This window comes from Lynx canadensis, chromosome D4 (genome assembly GCF_007474595.2).
Source record: "Lynx canadensis isolate LIC74 chromosome D4, mLynCan4.pri.v2, whole genome shotgun sequence".
Lineage (NCBI taxonomy): Eukaryota > Metazoa > Chordata > Mammalia > Carnivora > Felidae > Lynx > Lynx canadensis.
The window spans coordinates 88394778-88419621 of NC_044315.2; the positions used below are offsets into that span (position 1 = coordinate 88394778).

At 59.1% G+C, this 24844-nt stretch overlaps 1 protein-coding gene across 1 annotated transcript in view; it reads left to right on the forward strand.

Annotated features, from left to right (window-relative positions):
• HMCN2 (hemicentin 2) overlaps positions 1–24844 on the forward strand; it is a 147175-nt gene that overhangs the window by 112296 nt on the left and 10035 nt on the right. Inside the window, exons 67-87 of the mRNA XM_030293836.1 lie at positions 54–151; positions 653–919; positions 1387–1568; positions 2032–2113; positions 2207–2343; positions 2854–2995; positions 3089–3233; positions 4204–4331; positions 4889–5045; positions 6875–6996; positions 7765–7929; positions 9526–9633; positions 9881–10015; positions 10360–10494; positions 10972–11162; positions 12015–12228; positions 13271–13405; positions 14346–14536; positions 15799–15880; positions 20102–20371; positions 23066–23215. Of these exons, the coding sequence (XP_030149696.1) occupies positions 54–151; positions 653–919; positions 1387–1568; positions 2032–2113; positions 2207–2343; positions 2854–2995; positions 3089–3233; positions 4204–4331; positions 4889–5045; positions 6875–6996; positions 7765–7929; positions 9526–9633; positions 9881–10015; positions 10360–10494; positions 10972–11162; positions 12015–12228; positions 13271–13405; positions 14346–14536; positions 15799–15880; positions 20102–20371; positions 23066–23215 (3236 nt within the window). The remainder of the gene's footprint in view (positions 1–53; positions 152–652; positions 920–1386; positions 1569–2031; positions 2114–2206; positions 2344–2853; positions 2996–3088; positions 3234–4203; positions 4332–4888; positions 5046–6874; positions 6997–7764; positions 7930–9525; positions 9634–9880; positions 10016–10359; positions 10495–10971; positions 11163–12014; positions 12229–13270; positions 13406–14345; positions 14537–15798; positions 15881–20101; positions 20372–23065; positions 23216–24844) is intronic.

The window sequence follows — 24844 nt, forward strand, 5'->3', positions numbered from 1 at the left end:
CATGAGCCACCTCCCCTCCCTCTTTCCCCCTCCACCCCTCTCGAGGGGTTCAGGATTTCCCAGGTGCAGTTGGCAGATGCTGGCGTCTTTACCTGTGTGGCTGCAAGCCCAGCTGGTGTGACCGACAGGAATTTCACCTTGCAGGTGCACGGTAAGGACCGGGGTGGGGGGAGGGGGTGGTAGAATAAATGTGTCCCTTGGCGTTGGGCGTGAGACTCAGGCCCAGTGGGCAAACACAGAGACTCAGTCTTTGATTCACTCGGTTGCTCATTCATTCACGCCACAAGCAGCCGTTAGACCCCGCGGTGTGCCAGGGCCTTGCTGGGCACCGGGGTGCGACAGTGAGCAGCAGAGGCCCCTGCCACCGGGGGGTCAGTGCAGGAAACAGCTCTGTAAAGAGGCAGTCGGAATTCCAGGCAACTAGTGACAGCAGGGGAAGGAGAGGAAGCTACCGGAGCCCAGAAGAGGCCTCCTCGACTGGCCTGGGGAGTTCAGGGAAGGCTTCCCGGAGGAGGCGAGGTCTACGCTGAAGACTGGAGACGAGAGGGAATAGTCCAGGAGAAGGGCGTTCTGACTGATACAAGAACAGCCTGCGCAAAGGTCCAGGGGCGAGGGCCATGCGAGGACTCGTGCCCGCTCTTGCCCTCCACAGTGCCCCCTGTCTTGGAGCCGGTAGAGTTCCAGAATGACGTGGCGGTCGTCCGTGGCTCCTCGGTGGTCCTCCCCTGTGAAGCCCGGGGAAGCCCTCTGCCCCTAGTGTCGTGGATGAAGGATGGGGAGCCCTTGTTGCCCCAGAGCCTTGAACAGGGGCCCAGCCTGCAGCTGGAGACAGCGGGAGCTGGAGACTCGGGCACCTACTCCTGTGTGGCCGTGAGCGAGGCGGGGGAAGCCAGGAGGCATTTCCAGCTGACAGTGATGGGTGGGTCATCTGCCCCCCCCCCACCCCCCACCCCGCCCCGCGCCAGCGTCTCTGGGCCCCGGGGGCGTCGGAGAAGGTGGTGAGGGAGGTGACGTCCCCTGGTGCATCTCCCCAGGGGCGGCCGCCTGGGTGCAGGGTTTGGGGGGAAGGGCGGGCTCATACCGGATGCCTCGCTGACCTTGACACGGGGGTTGGATGGCCCTCGTTCTCCTGGGGCTCTGCTCCTCAGCTCTGTCCCCCAATCTTGTAGAGCGGAGACAAAGGGCCTGCCGTGTGCTTGCTGGCTTTAAAGCACAAATAATTGTCCCAGGCAGATGGGCCCGTGGTTTCTGGTGTTCTGCCCCGCCCCTCCGCCTTTGGTGGCCCCTTCTGCGGTCAGCGTCCGGATGGTGGGGGCTTGGAGATGCACCCCAGCTCCCAGCGCTGAGTGCAGCCGCCATGCTGACCCCGGGTGGGGTGTTTTGCAGATCCCCCCCACATAGAGGACTCGGGCCAGCCCGCAGAGCTGCTGCTGACTCCCGGCACCCCCTTGGAGCTCCGCTGCGATGCCCAGGGCACCCCGCCGCCCAACATCACCTGGCATAAGGACGGGCGGTCCCTGAGCGGGCCTGCAGACAGCAGTAGGGTGCTCCGGGTAGAGGACGTACAGGTGCAGCTTCCCCACTGCTGTGGGCTGGGGCTGGCGGAGGGGAAGGGAGGGGACGGCAGGGGACGAGAGGAGGAGGGAAGGACCCCACAGCACTTGGCAGTTAGGCTGAGCTCTTCCTTTGAGTGGGGGTCACCCACCTGGGCCAACGCCCTCGAGAGCTCCCAGCCAGGCCAGGGCCAAGGCTGATGCAGAAACCGGGTCACTCCCCAGCCCGGCCAGAGGAGGGCTGGTGCAGTCAAGGGGCACTTCCTGGAGGAGGCAGGCTTTACCCTGGCCGCAAAGCAAGGGTGAGATGGAGATAGAGAAGGAACATCCCAGGGAGGGGGCTGGTGGGAAAGGAGGCGTGGCAGACTCAGCCGGCCTGAGTCTGAATCGTGGGGCCCGAGTTGTGTAGGAAGGAGACCAGATCAGGAGGTGGGCAGGCTGGGGCCAGAGGCAGCTGCTAACCCTGGTCCATCCATAGGTGGGCGATGCTGGGCTGTACACGTGCCTGGCCCAGAGCCCCGCCGGCCAGGCGGAGAAGAGCTTCCGGGTCAGGGTTCAAGGTAGGGCGTGCCAGGGTGGCGGCCGGAGAGGCAGGCGGGATGGGACCCGCAGGGGCGAGTCCATCTCTCATGCCCTCTCTGCTGCCCACCCAGGTCCCCCGCACCTTATAGGGCCCCGAGGCCCCCGCTCTGTGGTCGGCCTGGCTCCCGGGCAGCTGGTTCTGGAGTGCTCGGTGGAGGCGGAGCCCGCACCCGAGATTGAATGGCACCGAGATGGCATCCTGCTGCAGGTGGGTGACAGGCAGGGGCCACCACCTTCTGTGGCCCCCCGGCCCCTGACCAGGCCGGATCCCAGGTGCTGAGGGACTGCCCTGTGCCGGCACCTTGTGTTCCCGCCCTCCTGGTGCTCTCTGCTCCTATTATTGTCGTCTCCCCCATGTTACGGACAGGGACACGGAGGCAGGGCTGGGATTTACAGCCAGGCCTTCTGATGCATATCTGTGTGCTTCCCGTTATACCTTCAGGCCACACGTAGTGGCTGTGTGACCCGGGGCTAGTTACTGAGGTTCTCTGTGCTCTCGCCTGAAATGGGGACCGAAGCTTGCGAGTCTTCTGCGAGCATGAGTCCCTTCTGGGACATCCCCAGTAGGCAGAGCCCGAGGGCAGGAGGCTCATTCCCTACCTGCCCACCCCCCCACCCTGCCACCCCCGCCCCCACGAACATGTTTCCTCCCTGCCTGGTGCCTGGCCCAGCCTGGCCCGGTGCTAAGGAGGGTCTCTCCACCCTGGGGACCCTGTAGGCGGATGCCCACACCCAGTTCCCAGAACAGGGAAGGTTCCTCCAGCTGCGGGCCCTGAGCACGGCCGACGGGGGCAACTACAGCTGCACGGCCCGCAACGCCGCGGGCAGCACCAGCGTGGCCTTCCGCGTGGAGATCCACAGTGAGTGGGCCTCACCCCGCCGCGCGCTGGCCCTCCCGAGGGCCACAGGCTCCCAGCACCCACTCGCTCTGTGCCCCGCCCCCCCCCCCCCAGTGGTGCCCACCATCCAGCCAGGACCGCCCGCAGTGAACGCCTCCGTGAACCAGACGGCCGTGCTGCCCTGCCGGGTGGACGGCGCTCCCCCACCCCTCGTGAGCTGGCGGAAGGACGGGGCCCCCCTGGATCCTGAGAGCCCCAGGTGGGAGCTGGGAGGGGAGGGTCTGGGGGGGGGGGTTATAAACAGCAACCTCCTGGGCACTTGGAGCAGAAAGGTGGCTGTATTGCCAGCACACGGGTCTCCTCCGAACCCAAGGGGACAGGCATGTCCAGGGCATCGAGGGTGTCAAAAATCCCAGGTGGCTGGCTGGCTGCCTGCCTGTCTGGTTTCGACTCTTGGTTGCTAATGTCTGTTTCTGTGTGTGTTGCATGCCCCGCCCCCGCCCGTCCCCGCCTCTCTCTCAGACCAATTTTCTACACCTTCTTTCTCTGTGAACATGGCAGAGACAGCCCCCAACCCCCGCCCCGGGCTCCCCCTGCCGCCGAGTTACAGTTTCTCCGTTCATGCAACCTGCAGAGCCTGGAAAACTACCCGAGGACCCCCATTTCCAGGGCAGAGCATGCCATTGGTCCAGCCTGAGTGACGTGTCCATCCCTGTCCAACTGACTGTGGCTGGGGGCGGGACTACCCAGTGCAGACAAGGCCTGGGGGCGGGGCTACCCATCACAGACAATGCCTGGGGGCGGGGCTACCCAGTGCAGACAGGGCCTGGGGGCGGGGCTACCCATTACAGACAAGGCCTGGGGGCGGGGCTACCCAGTGCAGACAAGGCCTGGGGGCGGGGCAGTTCTCAGATCCCGGGGACAGGCGCGGAAAGGGTGCTTGCTGAATGCTGCTGACTCCCAGAGAGGAGCTAGACCCAGGTGCGAGCATAGGAGCCCCCCCACCCCCTGCCCGCCCCGATGCTGGGTTGGGATGTGGGGAGCTGCCCATGGCTGTGACCTCCTCTGACCTTGGCCTCATGGATGCAGGACTCCAGAGTTAGCACCTTCTTACTGGGAAAGCCAGGAGCAGAGGGGAGGGTCTTGCTGGAGACACTACCGGGGTCCAACCCCTCAAAGGGCCTCCCTAGTCTGCTAGTCTCCATGGCAACCCCCTTCCTCCCCTCCAGGTTGCAGCTTCTTCCTGAAGGTTCCCTGAGGATCCAGCCAGTCCTTGCCCAGGACGCCGGCCACTACCTCTGCTTTGCATCCAACTCTGCAGGCTCAGATCGGCAAGGCCGTGATCTCCAGGTCTTTGGTAGGTGGACGAGGGGAGGAATATTCCTGGCCTTCATCATCCACCGCCAGTCTGGGCCGGGTCCTGCTTAGTTTCTGGGTTTATCCTTGCTGTCAGGAGCCAAGAGCAATGATCTCTACATGTTTTTGACCATGAAGCCTACTGGCAAAACTTTTGAACACGCACACGCCAAAGATGTGTATTGATTTCATGAATACTGTACGGATATTTGTTCCCATACCATTGTATCAAGCGAGTGATAAAACACGCACAGATAAAAGACATTTGAAAGGATAAGATTCAGAGTCACTGCACCAGACGCGCTAATCTGCTTTTCCCGCTCCAATGGATCACCTTGGTGGCGGCCGCTCTTCTGGGCGCTGGCCTCGGGCAGGGCTGAGTAGGACCCCGAAATCTGCATTCAGGGAGAGGTGGCTAGGGAGCCGCCAGCCTTGGAGAGCAAAGGTTCCATCACCCCAGATTTGGGGTGCCTGTTGGAAGATTCCTGCGGAGTGTCTCTTGCCTCTCCCCTGCCCGCATCCTAGACCCTTGTCTCCTGATGACTACTCTCTCCCCAGAGCCTCCTGCCATCGCCCCCAGCCCCTCCAACCTGACCTTGACTGCCCACACCCCTGCCTCACTGCCCTGTGAGGCCAGCGGCTCCCCCAAGCCCCGGGTGGTCTGGTGGAAGGACGGACAGAAGCTGGATTTCCACCTGCAGCAGGGAACCTACCGGTACTGAGCTGGGCCTCTGGGTAGCCTCACGAGGTGCTCTGGGTGGGGGGACAGTGTGCCCATCCCACGGTGGGGAGCAGGGTCAGACACGAGGCAGGGGTGGGGTGGCTTATTCAGTTAAGCCTCCAACTTCAGCTCAGGTCATGATCTCACAGTCTGTGAGTTCAAGCCCTGCATCGGGCTCTGTGCTGACAGCTCCGAGCCTGGAGCCTGCTTCCGATTCTCTGTCTCCCTTTCTCTCTGCCCACGTTTGACTCACTCTGTCTCTGTCTCTCAAAATAAGTAAAATTAAGAAAAAAAGAGAGAGAGGAAGGAAGGAAGGGAAGGAAGGAGGGAAGGAGGGAAGGAAGGAAGGAAGGAAGGAAGGAAGGAAGGAAGGAAGAAAAGGGAAGAAAAGAAAAGAAAAGAAAAGAAAAGAAAAAAAAGAAAAAAAAGAAAAGAAAAGAAAGAAATGAGACAGGGATGTGTTTAGGCTCTCAACAAAGCCAGCACCAGGATCTATATCCTGACCTCAGGGGTCTAGGAGCGTCTTTTTAAAAAAAATTTTTTTTTTCAACGTTTATTTATTTTTGGGACAGAGAGAGACAGAGCATGAACGGGGGAGGGGCAGAGAGAGAGGGAGACACAGAATCGGAAACAGGCTCCAGGCTCTGAGCCATCAGCCCAGAGCCCGACGCGGGGCTCGAACTCCCGGACCGCGAGATCGTGACCTGGCTGAAGTCGGACCCTTAACCGACTGCGCCACCCAGGCGCCCCACTAGGAGCGTCTTTATACTGAGAACTGAGATACCTGATAGGGGGTAGGGGCATTTGGGACATAGAGCCAAACAGAAAGGAATGGCTTTGAGAACCGTCCCAACCACTGTGGTCTAACAACGATCGATATCCATACGTGGAAGACTGAGTTTGGCTGAGCCTGGATCCTCGTCTCCCAGTTTCTCATGTGCAGCTGACCATGGAATGATCCCTGGGCACATTAAAGGAGTCAGTTCACTAATTCGCCAAATATTTCTTGTGTCGGGTGCCAGGCCATCACGGAGCTTCTGTCTAAAGCAGGAGCGCCTGGGTGGCTCAGTCAGTGAAGTGGCCGACTTCAGCTCAGGTCGTGATCTCACAGTTCGTGGGTTCAAGCCCCACGCCGGGCTCTGTGCTGACAGTTCAGAGCCTGGAGCCTGCTTCGGATTCTGGGTCTCCCTCTCTCTCTCTCCCCATCCCCGGCTCGTACTCTGTCTCTGGCTCTCTCAAAAATAAATAAATGTTTAAAAAGAAAAATTTAGGGGCGCCTGGGTGGCGCAGTCGGTTAAGCGTCCGACTTCAGCCAGGTCACGATCTCGCAGTCTGTGAGTTCGAGCCCCACATCGGGCTCTGGGCTGATGGCTCGGAGCCTGGAGCCTGTTTCCGATTCTGTGTCTCCCTCTCTCTCTGCCCCTCCCCTGTTCATGCTCTGTCTCTCTCTGTCCCAAAAATAAATAAAAAGAAAAATTTAAAGCACGTGCTCAACAGACCCGAGCTGTTCCGATCAAGGACTTGGATACCGTCGCTATTATGGAAGGTGTCCGATCTGGTGATTACAGAAAGCGTGCAGGGACATAGAGAACCACGGGGGTAACAATTAAACTTGCCCACGAGCTCAGCTGCCAGACCTGTAAGCGTAGAAACTTCTAGAAGAAACTTCTACATTCGGGGCTGGGGGCCAGACACCAGAGGGGAAATTAGGAGACCCCCCCCCCCACCCACCCCAGTCCCCTGTATCCAGATTGCTGCACAGGCTGAGCTCGGGTCAGCCAGGCTGGCTGGTTAGCGGTCATCTGTCTGTCTGTCCGTCCCAGGCTCCTGCCCTCCAACGCCCTACTCCTGGCAGCTCCCAGCCTCCAGGACTCAGCCCAGTTTGAGTGCGTGGTGAGCAATGAGGTGGGCGAGGCCCGCAAGAATTACCAGGTGACCGTTCACGGTGAGTTGGAGCAGAGAGAGGAGGAAGAAAACAGGACAGGGACAGTGTGCACGTCTCCTGATCCCACGTACCCGTGCTGACGCAACCCTGGCCCCAGCACTGTTCGTGGCACTTAGGAGCTCTCGGGAGAGGCCTCTCCCCAATCCAGAATGTTCTGAACCCAGATCTGACCTTGCCATCGCCCTGGTTAAAATTCCTCCCTCCACGGCTGCCCACGGCTCTCAGGATAGAATGCAGGGTGTCACCTGGGCCCACAGGGTCCCATGCATGCTGGCCCGGCCACCCGAAGTTCAGCTCACCCAATGCCCGCCTCGCTCTGGGATCGTCATGCTGCTTAGCTTTTGGTTCCTCACCTCAGGGCCTTTGTATATGCTGTTCCCTCTGCACATGCTGTTCCCTCTGCCCTTCACCCAGCCAACCCTGCTCTTCCTTCGGGTCTCAGGTTAAATGCCACTTCCCCTGGAGGCCTTATGTGGTGTCCCCAACTCTGAGCTCCCACGAAGCTCCCTTCTCTTGTAAAACCCTCCGGAGATGCCTAGCTGGCACCCCTACAGAAAGCAGTTCGTAACTGTCCCCCAAAGCCCAGCAAAAAAATACCTCCCAAGCGGGTGAATGTGACCTCTCTCTGTTGCCCCCCCCCCCCGGCCCTTTGTCACTGATGTCACCTGTGTCTTAGTCTCTGTTGATAGTTGTCATTCACCTGGCCCCATGACTGCGTGTTCCCCCAGTGGACCTCAGCGGGGCCTCAAGCCTTGTCTTACATCGTAGTGCCCCCTACCATTGCTGACGACCAGACAGACTTCACCGTGACCAAGATGGCACCCGTGGTCCTCACGTGCCACAGCACGGGTGTCCCGGCCCCGGTCGTGTCCTGGAGCAAGGCAGGCGCCCAGCTGGGGATGCGGGGGAGTGGCTATCGTGTCACATCTTCCGGTAAGTAGGGGTGAGCTGTGAGGGTAGAGACGGGGCGTCAGGCCGAGGGTGTGAACGCAGTGGAGAGTCCCGGCCTGATTCTGCCACTCCCTGCTGTGTGACCTGGGGGAACCCCTCACCCTCTCTGGGCCTTAGTATCCCCACTCACGCACTAGTGCGTTGATATTTGTCAGTGGTTCTCTGATGATAGTTGACAGATCAGTGCCGCTCCGTGGCAAAGTGAGGAAAATAATAGCTACGTGAGAGTTTCCATAAAGCAGGTTTGAGCTCACTGGAAGGATTTTCCTTTATTCTGAAATTACACTTTTCGGGGCGCCTGGGTGGCTCAGTCGGTTAAGCGTCCGACTTCAACTCAGGTCACGATCTCACGGTCCGTGAGTTCGAGCTCCACATCGGGCTCTGTGCTGATAGCTTGGAGCCCGGAGCCTGCTTCAGATTCTGTGTCTCCCTCTCTCTCTGCCCCTTCCCTGCTCATGCTGTGTCTCTCTCTGTCTCTCAAAAATAAATAAAAATGTTTTAAAAAATTTTTTTAATTATACTTTTCTTTTTTTTAATTTTTTTTAATATTTATTTTTGAGAGAGAGAGAGAGAGAGCGAGAGAGAGAGCGTGAGTGGGGGAGGGGCAGAGAGAGAGGGAGACCCAGAATCGGAAGCGGGCTCCGGGCTCCGAGCTGTCAGCACAGAGCCCGACGCGGGGCTCAATCCCGTGAACCTTGAGATCACCGTCTGAGCTGAAATCAGGTGCCAGGCGCTCAACCAACCGAGCCACCCAGGCTCCCTGCAATTATGCTTTTCCTGCTATTTTAATGTTGGAAGTTCCTTTCTTCTGTGAGATCAGGGTGGTAACAGATGGGTGATTTGGAAACGTCTTTGCTCGTCAAAGTTAAAAGTTGGCAACTTTACGGGGGTTCTCCAAATGGCATTTATGTGTTAGTTGGTTAGCTGGTGCACTCGTGACATCTGAGCACCGCTGGCCAGATCTGCGGTTTTCAAACTCTCCTGAAGAAGCAGAACCCTTTCTTCTGACCAGCAGTTACGGGGAAGCCCGTCATGTACAAGAAGCTGAGGTTCTGGTTCTGTCTGGGGCTGGGGTGGTCCAGGAAGGTTCAGACGGTGTTCGTTGAGCAGCCAAGACTGAGAAAGAAAAGGTAAAGAGAGGACGGATAAAGCAGTCATCTGGGGAGGCTGCCCGGAGGAGGCAAGTTTTTGAGCAGAACATGCACGGGTAGCAGGGTGAGGGTCTAAGGAACTACCGGTGGGCCAGGGACTCTAGGCAGGGCAGCGGCAGATCCTGGAACATCCCAGCCTGCAGCTTCGAGAGACCATCCTGTCTGATTCCTCACTGTGCACGTGGGGAAACTGAGGCCCCTAGAGCGGAAGGGACTTGCCCACCGCTATGCTGCAGGCAGGGAGCGTAGGCAGGCCCGGAACCCAGGTTTTCCGGTGCTGCTTACAAACGGGCAGGGAGGCAGGTCGAGTGGCCAGCAATAGAGAGACACCTGGGTGGGGGGGATGTAAGAGCCCTGCCAGCCGTCACTAGGGACGTCCGTCCTGAGTCCCCTCGCCCCTCTCCACGGGCCCCGTTGCCACCCACAGGTGCCCTGGAGATCGGGCAGGCCCTCCCCGTCCACGCTGGCCGCTACACCTGCACGGCCCGCAGCTCTGCGGGCGTGGCCCACAAGCACGTGGTCCTCGCTGTGCAAGGTAAGGGTCCCCCAGCAGGTGGAGAGCTAGAGGCAGGCGGGCGGGGGTGCTGGGGGCCCGGGTGCCAGGCGCCCCGACCTGCCTCTCTGCTCTGCCTCCCTGATGGGATTCTGTGGGAGAAAAACCTCAGCCCGCCTCTGTCCTCCAGTGCCAAGACTTCGGGAATCCCCTGGTCCTTTTAGAGGCTTCTCTCTCTGAAGGCATCCCCAGGGACCTCTGTGCCCCCCCCCCCCCCGTTCCCTTGCAGCCTCCCCCGTGGTGAAGCCTCTGCCCAGCGTGGTCCGGGCACTGGTGGCCGAGGAGGTACTGCTTTCCTGTGTGGCTTCGGGCATCCCCCAGCCGAGCATCACCTGGCAGAAGGAGGGGCTCAGCATTCCCGCAGGTGAGTCTCCCCAGCACCAGGAAGGGAAGAATCATCTGGGCCCGGGATCCTCCCGCCTGCTCCCAGAAAGCCCTGGCCCGGCTCTCCCTCCTGCCCACCTGTCTCTGTTCACCAACCAGAGCTTGAGACTCTGCTGGAGCACTCGGTGGCTGACTTGGGAGGCTGGGGAGCGGGGCGAGCCGGCTGGACTCCGGGTCTCCGTCCGCCCCCATCACCCTGTGACCACAACGAGTCACTTGCTACCTGGTCAAACAGAACAGTCCACACGGCCCTCCTGCTCTCCTCGGTGGTCCTGCTGGCTCAGCCACCAACCCCCGATTCCGCCCCCCCCCCCCCAAATCCAGGAGCGAGTACGCAGATCCTACCCGGTGGACAGCTTCGGATTATCCACGCCAGCCCGGAGGATTCTGGGAACTATTTTTGCATTGCCCAGAACAGCGCAGGCAGTGCTATCGGGAAAACACGGCTGGTGGTGCAAGGTGGGCCCAGGGAAGGGGGCTGAGGTGGACCCCGGCGAGCTGGGGGCACTGGCGTCCCGGGCAGGACACGTCCCTGCATCCTCCCCCGTGCCAGCCTGGCTTGTGCTCGAGAAGGAAGTGAGGGAAAAAAAACGCCTTCTCCCGTTTTGCGCCCAAGGTCTGCCTTTAGACAGGGTCCCTCTGCCTCCTCTGACCTTTGCTGAGCCAGCGGTCTGGGCCTCCCTCACTCGTTTCGGCGCTCCGGCAACCACAGCCATTTCTGTCCCTTTAGTCATCGTGTGCGCGTGCGTGTGTGTGCACTGGGATCACCCCGTCACAGCTTCACCAAACTCAGCAGTCCCCAAATGGTCCAGACCATGGGCCGTGGCCTGTGACAGGGTCGGTGGAGGAAGGGGCGAGGGGCACTCCAACTGCCAAGGGCGCTGGAGTGGGGGGCAGCCCGCCCTCACCCCCAAGCGGACCTCTCTCCCCCCACAGTCCCGCCCGTGATCAAGACCGGCCTCCCTGACCTGTCCACCACCGAAGGCTCCCACGTCCTCTTGCCCTGCTGGGCCAGCGGCAGTCCTGAGCCCACCATCACCTGGGAAAAAGATGGCCAGCCTGTGTCCGGGGCCGAGGGGAAGTTCACCATCCAGCCTTCTGGGGAGCTGCTGGTGAAGAACTCGGAGGTGTGGCTCCCTCCCTGTGTAGCACCGACGGGTCTAATGGTAACGGCAGGAGCGGAAAATGCCGGCCGAGCACCCCGTTTGTCATGCCCCACGCTGAGCGCTATGCAGCTTTTAATCCCAGGAATCTGGGGAAATAGGTACCATAATCCCCAAGTACAGATGAGGAAACTGAGGCTCAGAGCGTATCCAGTTTTTCCGAGGCACGCCGTTGCCGAGAGGCAGAACCAAGATTCGAACCTGGACCTCAGTGGCTAATGCCTGAGGGAGAGGAGGAGCCCTGGAGGGGGTGGGGTGGGGGACGGGACACAGAGATGACTTTGTGTCCCCAGACTGGTTGTTCTCAACCACACATTGTTGTTGACCTGAGCCAGGGGCGTGGGTGGGAGCCCCGACCACCTTCTCCGACAGCACTCGGGTTCCACAGTTACAAATGGGCGCCTCTCCAGCCGGGGCGGGGGGGGGGGGGGAGGTGGTTGCTCAGGGCACACACCTGCTGCAGGGCAGGGTCACAAGGTCCTCGGACAGTGGTGAGTGAGCTAGCTGTGCCGGAGAGCACCGTGGAACTTCTCAGAGCTTGGCTGAGCCCTCTGTACAAAGGGCACCAGACACAGGACCTCAGGGATGATGGGAGCATGGATGAGCTGGTGCGGGTGACCTTCGCGGAGTCTCATGAAGGCAGTAAGGGGGGCCATGGGGCGGTGGTGAAAGGGAGCCATTTACTGGAGCTGTGTGACCTTGAGCAAAGCACTTCACCTCTCTGGGCTGCACGCTCCGAGGGGACCTCGGGGAGAATGGGTCCCTAGGAGCTGGGGGTGGGGGCAGTTCTCAGGCCGACCCCTCCTCTGCCCGCAGGGCCAGGATGCTGGAACCTACACGTGTGTGGCCGAGAACACGGTGGGCCGCGCCCACCACCGTGTTCATCTCACCATCCTGGCACTGCCCGTCTTCACCACCCTGCCCGGGGACCGCAGCCTACGCGTCGGGGACAGGCTGTGGCTTCGCTGTGCGGCCCGGGGCAGCCCGACCCCCCGCATCGGCTGGACCGTCAACGACCGACCTGTCACGGGTCTGGGCCTATTGGGAGCGGGTGGTGGGGGTCTCCTGGGAGGAGGGCCGACAGGTGGGGAGACCCCGCCTAGTAGAGAGGAAGAGGGTGTCCGTCAGCCTGGTGGGTGCTGGGTCTCCGGACTTGGCCCTCTGCGGGGGGGCACCGAGCAAACACAGGTGTGGCCATATGTGACCAGTCACATGTCAGACCTGACAAGAAGCCACCTGCAGAAAAGACTCAGCCCCAGAGACCTCAGGGCCCGGGAGGGAGCGTGTGTCACACTCCAGCACTGCTGGGCCCCTCGGCAGACCCCTTTCCTGGTCCCCAGGTGATGTTGAGGGAGGCACGGGGCCCGCACAGGGCACAGGGTCTGGAGTGGGTGTTCGATGAATGTCTGCCGAACTGGCGAATGGCTGAGTCCCCTCCACCGCAAAATGATATTTTCAGGGGCGCCTGGCTGGCTCAGTCGGAGGAGCGTGTGACTCTTGATCTCAGGGATGTGAGTTCAAGCCCCTGGTTGGGCGTGGAGCCTACTTTTAAAAAATAAAAACAAAACTTTTTAAGATGGTGTTTTCAGACGCTCCTAAACCGGAGTCCGGGCGCGGAAGCTCGCCTCCGTGCACCTGTAAAGAAGGCTTCGCCCTGACCCCACCAGCTCCTGGGGTGGGCGTTTGGGGGAGTGATTCAGCCTCTCTGAGCCCAGCTGCCTCGTCTCAAAATGGAGATAAGAGGGGTGCTGAGGGCCAACTGGTTTAATGCAGGAAGTGCAGATTAATAGGCCCCCAAAGACCTACCCTCAGCCCCTCAGCAAGCTCGCGGTGTGGACCTGAAAGTTGCAGAAGGCTGGTCCTTCAGCCGCATCCTCTAACATGGCCTGGGCCTGCCGTGGACGGGCCTGACGTGGTCAGGCTTCCACCCTCGGGAAGAGACACCTGTTTTCTGTGTCTTTGTCAAACACCTGCGGGGTGCCCGGCCCGGGTTATCCGGGTTAAGCATTCGGGGCAGGAGGTCCCTGGCACCCTGGGCTCAGAACCCTCTGGGGCATCTCTTTTTCCACCAGAGGGGGTGTCCGAACAGGACGGGGGCAGCACGCTGCAGCGGGTGGCAGTCACCAGAGAGGACAGCGGGACCTACGTCTGCTGGGCCGAGAACAGAGTGGGCCGCGTGCAGGCCGTCAGCTTCGTCCACGTGAAGGGTAGGGCGTGAGCCGTGTGGATTTCTTGAGACCTCCACTAGACCCAATCTGTTACTTTTTCTAAGAAATCGATCTCCTGGCCTCTGAACTAGTAACCCTCCGCCCTGACTGTGGCTTGGGGTGCCCTGGGGGACTTTATAAAATGCTGAGGCCCAGGTGCCAGCCCTGACTCTCAAAACCAGCCTCCCTGGGGTGAGGCCCCAGCATCAGTATTGTTCTCGGCTCCCCAGATGACTGGGCCGCAGGTAGAATGAGATCTGACCCGCTGGCCTACACCGCCATCACCTGCACGGTGCGAGTGTAGAAGGAGGGCACGGGGACCAAGGTGTCCTGGCAGAAAAACGCCTGAAGCTGGCCAGCCTACCTGTCGTCCCCCAGGGCCCTGCTTGGTCAAGAGCAGCATGCTAACCCTCCGAGATGCCGTGACCTAGTTTGCTTGATTTCAGGATGGGAGGGGTAGAGCGTGACGGAAGGGAACGAGCCACCCAAGGCACCGGGACACGGCCGCGGCTGGTTTCGATCTCAGGAAACCAGCAAGCATGGGAAACTGACACGGGGCATCCGAGAGTGGTTTAGGATTCGCTTGCACGAAGTGAGGATCAGGGACATCTCAGTGTTGCTGTGTCCCAGTGGCTAGGTAGTCCTTGTTTTCCAAAGTCCCCGGCAGGTACCCTGCAGCTGGGATAATCCATCCAGGCGGGCAAGCATATGACACTCCTCACACTGCCTGCCATTCCTGGGCCCGTCTCGGGCATCGCCAATCGATCACGGCACTGTTCCCGCTCGGTTTCAAATCGGCGTTCCCGGCAGTCTGTTTCATTTGACCCGTGCCACGGAAGTCGTCTGCCATCGCTGATGGGGATCCCCTCTGGGGATGGCTTATGGGAGGCTGAGCCTGAGGGAACCTTTCTGACCTCTTGTCTGATGTCACCTCGAGCAGAAGCTCCTGTCCTGCAAGGGGAGGCCTTCTCCTACCTGGTGGAGCCCGTAGGGAGTAGCGTCCGGCTGGACTGTGTGGTCCGTGGAGCCCCTGCCCCCGACATCCGCTGGATCAAAGACGGCCTTCCGCTCCGGGGCAGCCGTCTCCGGCACCGGCTGCAGAACGGCTCGCTGACCATCCACGGGACAGAGGCAAGGCAGGACCTGGTGCCTCGGGGCGGGGCCACCCAGGACAACCGCAGCCTTTTGCGATGGCTTGGGAGGGTTCTTAGTGTTGGCCGCCATCCTCTACAGTCTGCAAAGCACTGTCCTGCCCACCCCCCAGATTCTCCACCCCAACAAACTAGAGTGCCCTCCAGCCAGTGACTTTTCTCTGTGCCTCAGTCACCCCAGCCATTCAGCGGGGCTACTGGTTGTTTCTACCTTATAGGTTTACAGTAAGAAATCAGCGAGATGACCCACACCGGTATTCAAGAGTGACTGGCCCCCGGGTCATGCCAATAGATATTATTAACCGCCCCATGGGGCGGAGGAGACCAGTAAGAGTGCCCCATTTTACAGATAAAGACACTGAGGCTCAGAGAGGCCCACAACAGTTAAGTTCCCAAGGCAGGACCCCATCCCAGCTCTCCTGACCCCTGCTCCGTGCTGTTTACAAAGCCTTGGGTCTCGGGCCAGACCCGTTCACCTCCCCTCCTGTGTCCCGGGTCCCGGTGATCATGCAGAAATCCACAATCCCGTCCTGTCAGGCTCTTCTTAGGGGCCCTCGATCTTGCCCGCTAAGGTGACCCGAGAGTCTACCACGGGCCAGGCACCGGCAGGTACTTTGGCTTCGACGAGCATGATTTCCTGTAATGCTTCCGCCGCTCTTAGCGGTTACGATCCGCATTTGGCGACGGGGAGATGATTCGCTCCAAAGACACGGCGTACTGGTCACGAGTCGGGTGTGGTCAGCAGCGGAGCCGGGGTTCGGCCCCATCCCGATCTGACCCCCAAATCTCCACTCTTACCTGCATGCTGGGCTGTCCCGGCAGTCCCCTTGGGTGCAGCATTCGGGCCGTCACCTCCTGGGTGTAGACGGCGGCCTCAGCCCGTCCCCCAGCTGCTGTTCAGAGGTGAAGCCGAGCCTTGTTCTTCCTGAGTTTCCCCAGTGGCCAGGGTGGTGCGTGCCCCGTGGGAAAAGCTTCCCTCTCGCTAAGCCGGGAAAACACTGCAAACCGTCTCCCTTCTGGAAGGCTCGCTGCACGCTCCAGCACCATAAGAGCCCCGAGGAATCCTGCGGCCAGAAGCGGGTTGTCGTCTCGACTCCGTGTTTCCCAGACTTGCTTTGCCACAGACCCCTGGTTTTCAAGGAATCCCCAGTAACGTGCCACAGAGTGATGGTCCTTCACTGCGCGCGGTCCCCTTCCTCCTGCTCCCCTGAACACCTGCTCTCCCCCCCCCTCCACCTGCAGATGGACGACGCGGGTCGGTACCAGTGCCTGGCGGAGAATGAGATGGGCGCAGTGGAGAAAGTGGTGACCCTCGTGCTGCAGAGTGAGTCTCGGCCTCCCCCTCCCCCTCCCCCTCCCCTGGGCCCCGGCGGGGGGGACAGCGCAGAGTGGGCGCCCAGCGCGTGTCCCCGGCTGTCTGACAAGAATGGAGGGCAGAGGGGCACCTGGCCGGCTCAGTCAGTTAAGCGTCCGGCTGTATAGATTTTAGCTCAGGTCACGATCTCACCGTTTTGTGGGTTCGAGCCCCGCGGCTATCTCTGTGCTGATAGCACAGAGCCTGCTTGGGATTCTCTCTCTCTCCGTCTCTCTCAGCCTCTCCCCTGCTCGCACAGCTCTTTCAAAATGAATAAACAAACTTAAAAAAGGCAGGGCCAGGGACTTGGAACTCTCTTACAAGTATTTACTCAGAAAACACAATTGAAGTCCTATCAAATGGCTCCCCAGTTGGGGAATGGGGAGCGGGGTGAGGGCTAATGAATATCCAGGGACCCGACAGCCAGGCCCCGGGGGGACCCATTTATTCAAACTCACAACCATCAACAAGATCGCAGGGACAGCTCTTGCATTTGCCGAGTAGCTTGCAGATTACAAAGCACTGTCTGAGCCTCGAAGTAATGCTGTGAAACCGCCTAGAGGTGTTTAATAAAACTTTTTCCTGAAGATTAACATACATAGGGACAATACATGTTAGAAGTGAACAGTTCAGGGGCGCCTGGGTGGCGCAGTCGGTTAAGCGTCCGACTTCAGCCAGGTCACGATCTCGCGGTCCGGGAGTTCGAGCCCCGCGTCAGGCTCTGGGCTGATGGCTCGGAGCCTGGAGCCTGTTTCCGATTCTGTGTCTCCCTCTCTCTCTGCCCCTCCCCCGTTCATGCTCTGTCTCTCTCTGTCCCAAAAATAAATAAACGTTGAAAAAAAAAAAAAAAAAGAAGTGAACAGTTCAATGTATGTTTATCATGTGAACCTACCGAGTTGACCCAGGGCAAAAATAGAAAAACAGAATTCTGCCAGCTTCCAGACACTTCCATCTGTACCCCCTTTCCAGTCAATGCCCTGCCCCAGGTAACTTACCCTATCCGGAGTTTGGCTTTTGTTTTTTGAGAGAGGGGGAGAAAGAACGCCTGTGCGAGAGTGGGGGAGGGAGGGGTGGGGGAGAGGGAACCGTAAGCAGGCTCCGTACTGTCAGCACAGAGCCCGACACAGGGCTCCATCCCACGAACTGTGAGATCATGACCTGAGCCGAAGTCAAGAGTCAGGTGCTTCACCGACTGAGCCACCCAGGCGCCCCCAGGGTTTTGCCTTTAAAAGAAATAACAGCTTGGGCTGCCTGGCTGGCTCAGTCAACAGAGCCTGCAACGCTTGACCTTGGGGCCGTGAGTTCGAGCGCCATGTTGGGCATAGAGATCGCTTTAAAACAAAAACAAAAAACAGCTTTGTCAATATATACGCTGCAAAATTCACCCATTCGTACCCTGGAATGTTATTCACCCTTTATTTTTTTTTAATGTTTACTTATTTATTTATTAAGTTTATTTTTATTTATTTTTGAGACAGAGAGAGACAGAGCATGAACAGGGGAGGGTCAGAGAGAGAGGGAGACACAGAATCGGAAGCAGCCTCCAAGCTCTGAGCCATCAGCCCAGAGCCCGACGCGGGGCTCGAACTCACGGACCACAAGATCGTGACCTGAGCTGAAGTCGGACGCTTAACCGACTGAGCCACCCAGGCGCCCCTGTTAGTCACCCTTTAAAAAGAAGGAAATTCTGACACCTGGTGCATGAACGAAACTTGAGGTCGTCAGGGGAAGGAGGGCAGTCACAAAAAGACAAACGCTGTGTGATTCCAGTTCTGTGAGGTGACCAGAGTTGTCAAATGCATAGAAACGAAAAGCAGAATGGTGGCGGCCGGCGGGGCGGGGGTCGTGGCAAGGGGGAGACGTGGTTGAATGGATCTAGAGTTTCAATTTTCCAAGACAAAAGGGTCCTGGAAATGGACGGCGGTGATGTGAATGTACTCCACGGTACTGAACTGTACGACTTAAAAAATGGTTAAATGGGGGCGCCTGGGTGGCTCAGTTCGTTAAGCGTCTGACTCCTGATTGCCACTCAGGTCACGATCTCACGGTTTGGGAGTTCGAGGCGCACGTTGGGCTCTGCGCTGACCGTGCAGAACCTGCTTGGGATTCTGTCTCTCTCTCTCTCTCTCTTCCCCTCCCCTGCGCGTGTTCTCTTCTCTCTCTCTCTCTCAAAATAAATACACATTTTTAAAAAATCTTAAGAAATAGTAGCTATGAAGAAGAAACGAAGGGAAGTCTTAGGACCCAAATTCCATAAAATGAAAACCTCAGTGGATGGGTGTGAACAGGTATGAACAGGACAGAAGGAAGAATTAGTGACTTGTAGACGGAACAATAGAATTCGCCTAGTCGGAACCGCAGAGAGAGAACGGACTCGAGCAGGACAACCAGAAGAGCCTCAGAGCCAGTGTGGGACGAAGCCGAGATCTGACATCGTGGCATTAGGGTCCCGGAAGGAAAGGAGGAAGGGGTGAGAAAATACCCAGAGACGCCAGAGCCGAAAAGTTGTCGCAAAAGACGTAAGGCTACAAAATTCGAGCAAAACGCAAACAGGATAAACCCGGAGAAGTTCTGCACCAAGACGCACCCCGGTCAAACTTGCTAACGGTTAAAGGGCCAAGAAACTAAGGCCTCGCCCCCCCACCCCCCATCCAAGCATCTGGGTGAGTCAGAGTTGGGGCAGGTGTTGAGGGGACCTCGGCCTTGACTCCTCCTGGCCCACCCCCGCCCAGATCCCCGCACAGGTGCACACTGTGCACAGCAGCCAGGGATGTGTGGAGACCCCGTCTGGCCTTTCCAGGGCTCCCTCGTTTCCAGGCTCTTCTCGTTAAGCTTCCGGCTGGTCCCCTGGTCTCCGCAGGCCAGCAGAGGCGTCAGTTCCCTGTTTGCTTCCTGTCGCTTCTGCCCCTCCCCCCACAAAACCCCTGCATCGTCTCCTCCCGCAAATCGGAATCGGGCCCCTTGTGATAGCAAAAGCTGGGGTCTCACGGCCAGCCCCGCCCCCAGCTCAAGAGTAGGGGTGACGGATGGGAGCAGGCCCAGGCCACACGCCTCCACTGTTCTCGCCCAAAGTTCTGGAAGCTTCTCGTGAGCCAATGATTCGCAATTTGTGGCTTGCCTTCCGTTGACTTCTAGAGCCCTGAAATAGTTGGTTTGGATAATTCTGTCAAGTTGTGCATTTGCTGACCTCTTCACGCGGCCACGGCCAGCTCTTGCTTATTTTTTTGACCGTTGTTGCAACGAAACCCTCTCGCGTGCGCTCTCGTGTCCGGCTTCTTGCGCACAGCGCCGCGTGAGCCCGCACGCGGAAGTGGCTCACCCCGTCGTCCCCGTTGCGGTATGGCTCGCCGCTGTGCGGACATGTCACGGTTTGTATGGTTCCCCTCCACTTGGGGGCAATTACGGACGGCGCTGCTTCGGCAGGTGACGCGTGCCTTTGGCGGTCACGCAGGCACCTTTCCGTTCGGGTGTCCGTCCGAGAGTGGCCGGGCCACACGATAGGCATGTGCTCAGCGTTAGGAGACATTGGCCGTGGGAGGCTGACAAGCGGCCCCCCCCGACATTTGAGCGACCGTGTCCTCGCCTCCCAGGCAAGAACGTGGTCTTATTTGGAGAAGGGATCTTTGCAGACATGATTACGTTCGGGGGTTTAAGACGGAAAGGGATTTCTTGGATAAGAATGCTATGGTTTGGGACGCGCGGAGAAGCCAAAATGCTATCACGAGTGTCTTCTTCCCAGCCGTTTCGGAGGGTCTGTGGTAGCAGGCGGACAGGGATTGCCGTCTCTCAGACGAGAAAACGGAGGGCCAGGGAGAGACTTGGTGAGATTCACCCACGGTCAGTGACGGGGCCCCCGTCTCCCATCTGGCATCGTTAGAAGCATCCCCGTGAGGGACTTAAAAGGAGAAAGGAGGCACTTAAAACGAGTATCTCATGGCATGGAAGGGTAGTTAGGATTTATTGTGGGGTGAAAAAGGAAGGAAGGAAGCAGCTATGAGCAATGCTGTCATGTTCTACGGAAATGGTGTCTGGAAGGGCATACTCAGAACGGTGATGGGATGTGATGCTCACTTGTGATTCTGTTTTCTCCTTTCTACCTCTGCATTTTCTAAGCCGTCTGAATGAACAAGCAGCAGCTGAACATATGAAAATAACCAAACGTTCCTAACAGCTGCCCTGGGCTTCCCACAGGCGCCCCGGTGTTCCGGGTGGAGCCCCGGGACGTGACGGCGAGATCTGGGGACGACGTGGCCCTACAGTGTCAGGCCTCGGGAGAGCCGGTGCCCACTGTGGAGTGGCTGCGTGTGGGCCAGCCCGTGCGGGCCGGCCGGCGGCTCCAGACCCTGCCCGACGGGGGCCTGTGGCTGCAGCGAGTGGAGGCCCAGGACGCGGGCATCTACGAGTGCGTCGCTCACAACCTTCTGGGCTCTGCCACGGCCCGAGCGGTCCTGGCCGTGAGAGGTACGGGGTGTCCCCGCTCAGACCTTTGTGGACAGAGGCGGGATCTCCCGCTTCGTGGGGGGGACGTGGCCCCCTGTCCTGCCAGCACCACCAACCCCCCCCCCCCCGACTCTTCCCTTCGCTTAGAATCACAGACTTAGGAGGAAAAAGGCCTTTTGGGTCACCTTACCCACCCTGCCCTTTACAGCTGGGGAAACTGAGGCTCCGAGATGCTAAGTGTTTGCCGCTCGTATCGGCACAGACAGTGTCCTCTCTCTGTGGATATTCCTCAGCGCTGTGAAGTAGGCAGAATAAAACCAGGTGCCCTGGTGCCCACTTTGGGGGTTGCTGGGAAAAGTCTGTGACTTAGGCCATGGTGGGTGGACAGTGACGGATGCTGCTTTCTCGCATTACGACACCTGCCACCACCCCCCCCCCCCCAACCGGGCCTCGCCGTTCAGCTCCCTCCTCCCTGGGGCCAAACTTCAAAACAGAGAAAAGGACTATCTTTTTTTATAAAAAAAAATTTTTTTTTCAACGTTTATTTATTTTTGGGACAGAGAGAGACAGAGCATGAACGGGGGAGGGGCAGAGAGAGAGGGAGACACAGAATCGGAAACAGGCTCCAGGCTCCGAGCCATCAGCCCAGAGACTGACGCGGGGCTCAAACTCCCGGACCGCGAGATCGTGACCTGGCTGAAGTCGGACGCTTAACCGACTGCGCCACCCAGGCGCCCCGAGAAAAGGACTATCTTGAGGAACCACCGTGAAACGACTCCGTCCGCACCGCGGATAGTCACTGAGTCTCATTTCTGAAAGTTAATAGTGTCTCTGTAGCAAATACGCCGTATTTGTGGCTTTGGATTTCTGTCCCTGGCCGTGACAAGCCATCACTGATCTATCACCGCCCCCAAGGCCAGATTACTTCCTCGCTGCTCCAGAGGGCACCTTTCCAGCCCCGGAGCGGGGTCTCGACACTTTGCTGCTTGTAAACCCACTTGAACCCCACCGCCAGCCAACTGTGGGACCCTCTGTGGCCCCTGGTCGCCTCATCTCCTGCGGACAGGGACAGAAGACCAATGCACACGGCTCCAGAAATTCAGCGGTTCTCTGACGCCCGGCCACACGCGCTGCCTCGGGTCTGAGCGGTTCCTCCCTTTAGTTTAGAGCTGGGTCCCGTCCTTGCCCTCTCCTGTTGGAAAGCTCACGCCCCAAACCACAGCGCTCTGCACATGGCTTCTGGATGAGTATCTCAGGGCCGCCATAGCAAAGTGCTATGCTGTGAGCCATCAGCACAGAGCCCGATGCGGGGCTTGAACCCATGAACCGTGAGATCCTGAGCTCAGCTGAAGTTCGACTCCCAACCAACTGAGCCACCCAGGCGCCCCGCAAATGGCTTTGTTAAATAAGCAACGGGCTTGGGTTTTGTTTTTATTTTTTCCCAGTCCCCCCACCCTCCTCCCTGAAAACTACCCTGTGGTGTGCCCCTGTCCGCTGGCCTGAATATTTCTACGGGCTGAGTTCTTCCAACGGGGCATCGCTAGGTAAAAGGCATTCAGAGGTTTCGAAGGCTCCCTCACTCTGAGCGCTGTCTTCTCTTCCTCGTTTCCCATCAGCCTGGGTGGCGCCCAGCCTGGCCTCGCGGGAGGCAAGAGGCCTGCTGAGTCATCCCATGTCTGAGAAAGTTGACAGTGGCTCGTCGTTCCCGGCCTCCAATTTCTTGTCCCCCTCGAAAGCTGCCGGGCCATTCTGCTGCTGCTTATCTGTACCCCAGCTTCTTCCTCCTCCCCTTGTTGAGAAGCCAGGGGGTAGGTTCATGGCCGGTTCCTGTCCCCCCATAAACCCCAGAGCCACAGATATTGATGAGAGACATCCCAGATGGGCATCAGATCTCATCAAGCCCCAGCTCTGGACTGGGTAAATGACACTGCTTCCCGGAATCCAAAATTAACCAGCCCCCTGATTTGCCCATTAAGGACCCTGGCCGTTGAGTGTTTTATGTTATTTTTTCGACAGATCATGGGCAATTGGTTGTTAATTTCCCCAGAGAGCTGGTCGGGGCGGAGAGGCAGGCCAGCTTCTGTCTCTCAGCCCCCAGGATGCCATCTGTGCAGACAGGACAGCTGGCCCATTAGCCGGAGGAAGCACCCTCTGTGCCCCCACCATCCGTCTGATTAGTCCTGAAAAGCGTGGGTGCTTGCAGACCTGCCTGGCTGCTGTAAGGGATCCGGCCCACCCCGGCCAAACCTGCCGCAGGGCGGAGGGCGCCAAGGCCACTGACGGAATGGGGGACGTTCAGGTGGCGGCATGCTGTCCCTGGCCTGGTGCCCCGGCTCCCCCAGCATGCCGACCCCGCCATCATGGGCAGCTGGCATTTTAGAACCCAACAGGTCTCTGGCACATCTGTGGTCCCACCTCCTCGCTCAAGTGCGTCTTGGGGGCCCGACTTGCCCAGATTTCCAGGGAGGTGACAGCAGAGCCACTGTTCGAAGCTAGCCCCGTGCCAGTGCAGGTCTGCTCCGAAAAGCCTCCCTGTCTCTCAGAGCCAGGACCCCCCGGGCATCGAGTCCGTCACCCGTGAGCTGTGTGGCCTTGGGCGAGCCACCTGAGCTCTCTGAGCCTCCGTTCCTGTTCCATGAAGTGGGTGACAGTACCTGCTCATGCTGAGGGCGTGGAGGTGGATGAAGTCGCTGCCGTCCCCTTCCCTCCTCACAGGGGAGCCCCGTGGGAGCCGGGGCGGCGTATCCGGGGTGATCAACGGCCAGGAATTTGGCATGGCCACCCTCAACACCAGCGTGCGCCAGGAGGCACGTTCTGGGGTCACCACCATCTGGAGCGGCATCAGCCACATCCCTGCGAGCGTGGGTAAGCGGGGGCCAGAGCCTCTTCCTGCACCGGGGCCCCTCCGACTCCAGGCGGAAGCAAAGCGTGTGTTCTGAGGCTTGCCCAGGGCCCGACTGCCGGAGGAAAACTCTGACCGCCCCTGAGACCCGAGTCGAAGCCAAAGTGGATTGAGGTGCAGGCCACTTCCTCCCCACCCCCACTACCTCCCAACAAAACGAAATAAAAATCAGACCCAGAGAGTGTGAAATAATCAGGATATACGAATGCCGTCAGATAACGATTCTCAAAATCACTGATTGCTGACGGAGGTTCCCCCCCCCCCCCGTCCCGCACGTTAGGTAAGAGCTTGATGGAAAAGGAAGGAATCGCTAGTCACGAGTAAGGGGTATGGGCTGGAGGGGAACAAAATTAGCCAGAGGGCCCAGAGAACCAGGCAGCGTCCACTTCCAAACGGATTCATAGATCAGTGTGCCCTCGCGGGTGGAATGTTCCGGAGAGATGTCGTAGACCCTGTGGCCTCGCCCTTCCCAAGGGGACTCTGCGGGGAGAGGGTGGTGCCGATGGGATCTTTGCTAAAAAGCCTTTGCTCCAGAGCTGCCCTTGACCACAGGCCTGTGTGAACCGTGCGGGGTCAGGGAACTTAGGCTCGGGGTCCCTCCAGGCGGGTCGTCAGCACAGAGTGAAGCGAGCGTGACTGCCCAGATGTGAGCGCTTCATCCAGCTGCAGAAGCAGGAGCCATGGGGAAGCATCCGGCCCCAGGCCCGCTGCGCCAGCCCCTGTGCAGAGAAACAGGCACAGAGACACTGGGAAGGTTCTGCTGCCCCCAGTGTGGATCCTCCTACGTCTCTTTCCTGAGCCGGCGGTTTCTCTGAAAAGCTCCACCGTCCCTGACCCCCCCGAGCGAGTGGGGTTTCCCCCTTCCCCGGACTGAGGCACCCCTTGCCCATCGAGGAGGGCTGGGCAGCACGCGCAAGTCTGAGAATCCACATTCAGAGCCAATTTGGGGCCCTTTGTCCAAAAACTCAGTGACCCTCCTCTTCCGGGAGGCGTCTGCGAGTGAGGAGACCTGGTTGACTTTCAACCTGGTTCAGCACATACGTCCCGGGCTCGGGGGTGACCGGTCACCCTCAGGATTCGTGGAACTGAATTGCGTATCAGCAAGTCACGTGCCCTTCTTCGTTTGGCTCGTTTTTTGGTTTTTTTTTTTCTTTAAATGCTTATGTATTTGTTTTGAGGGGGGTGGGGGAGGAGCAGAGAGAGAGGAAGAGAGAGAGAATCCCACGCGGGCTCCGCACCGTCAGCACAGAGCCCGACACGGGGCTCGAACCCACGAACCGTGAGATCATGACCCGAGCTGAAATCCAGAGTTAGAAACTTACCTGACTGAGCCCCCCGGGCGCCCAACCCCCATGCCCTGCTTTGTATTTTGTTAGTTTTCAAACGCCGCTCCACAGACTAGATGTTTGCTTTTCCCAGGTTCCTTTCCCAGGTTCTGATCCAGTAACTGACCCGGGTGGTCACGGGGCTGGTCCTGGGCAGGGAGGGAAGGGGGCCCGAGCCCTCCCTGGGCAATAGGGAGCTGCAGAGGGACCTCGAGCCGGGGAGTGGCGGCCCTCAGGATCGGTCCCTCACTCGGCCTCCGTGCGCAC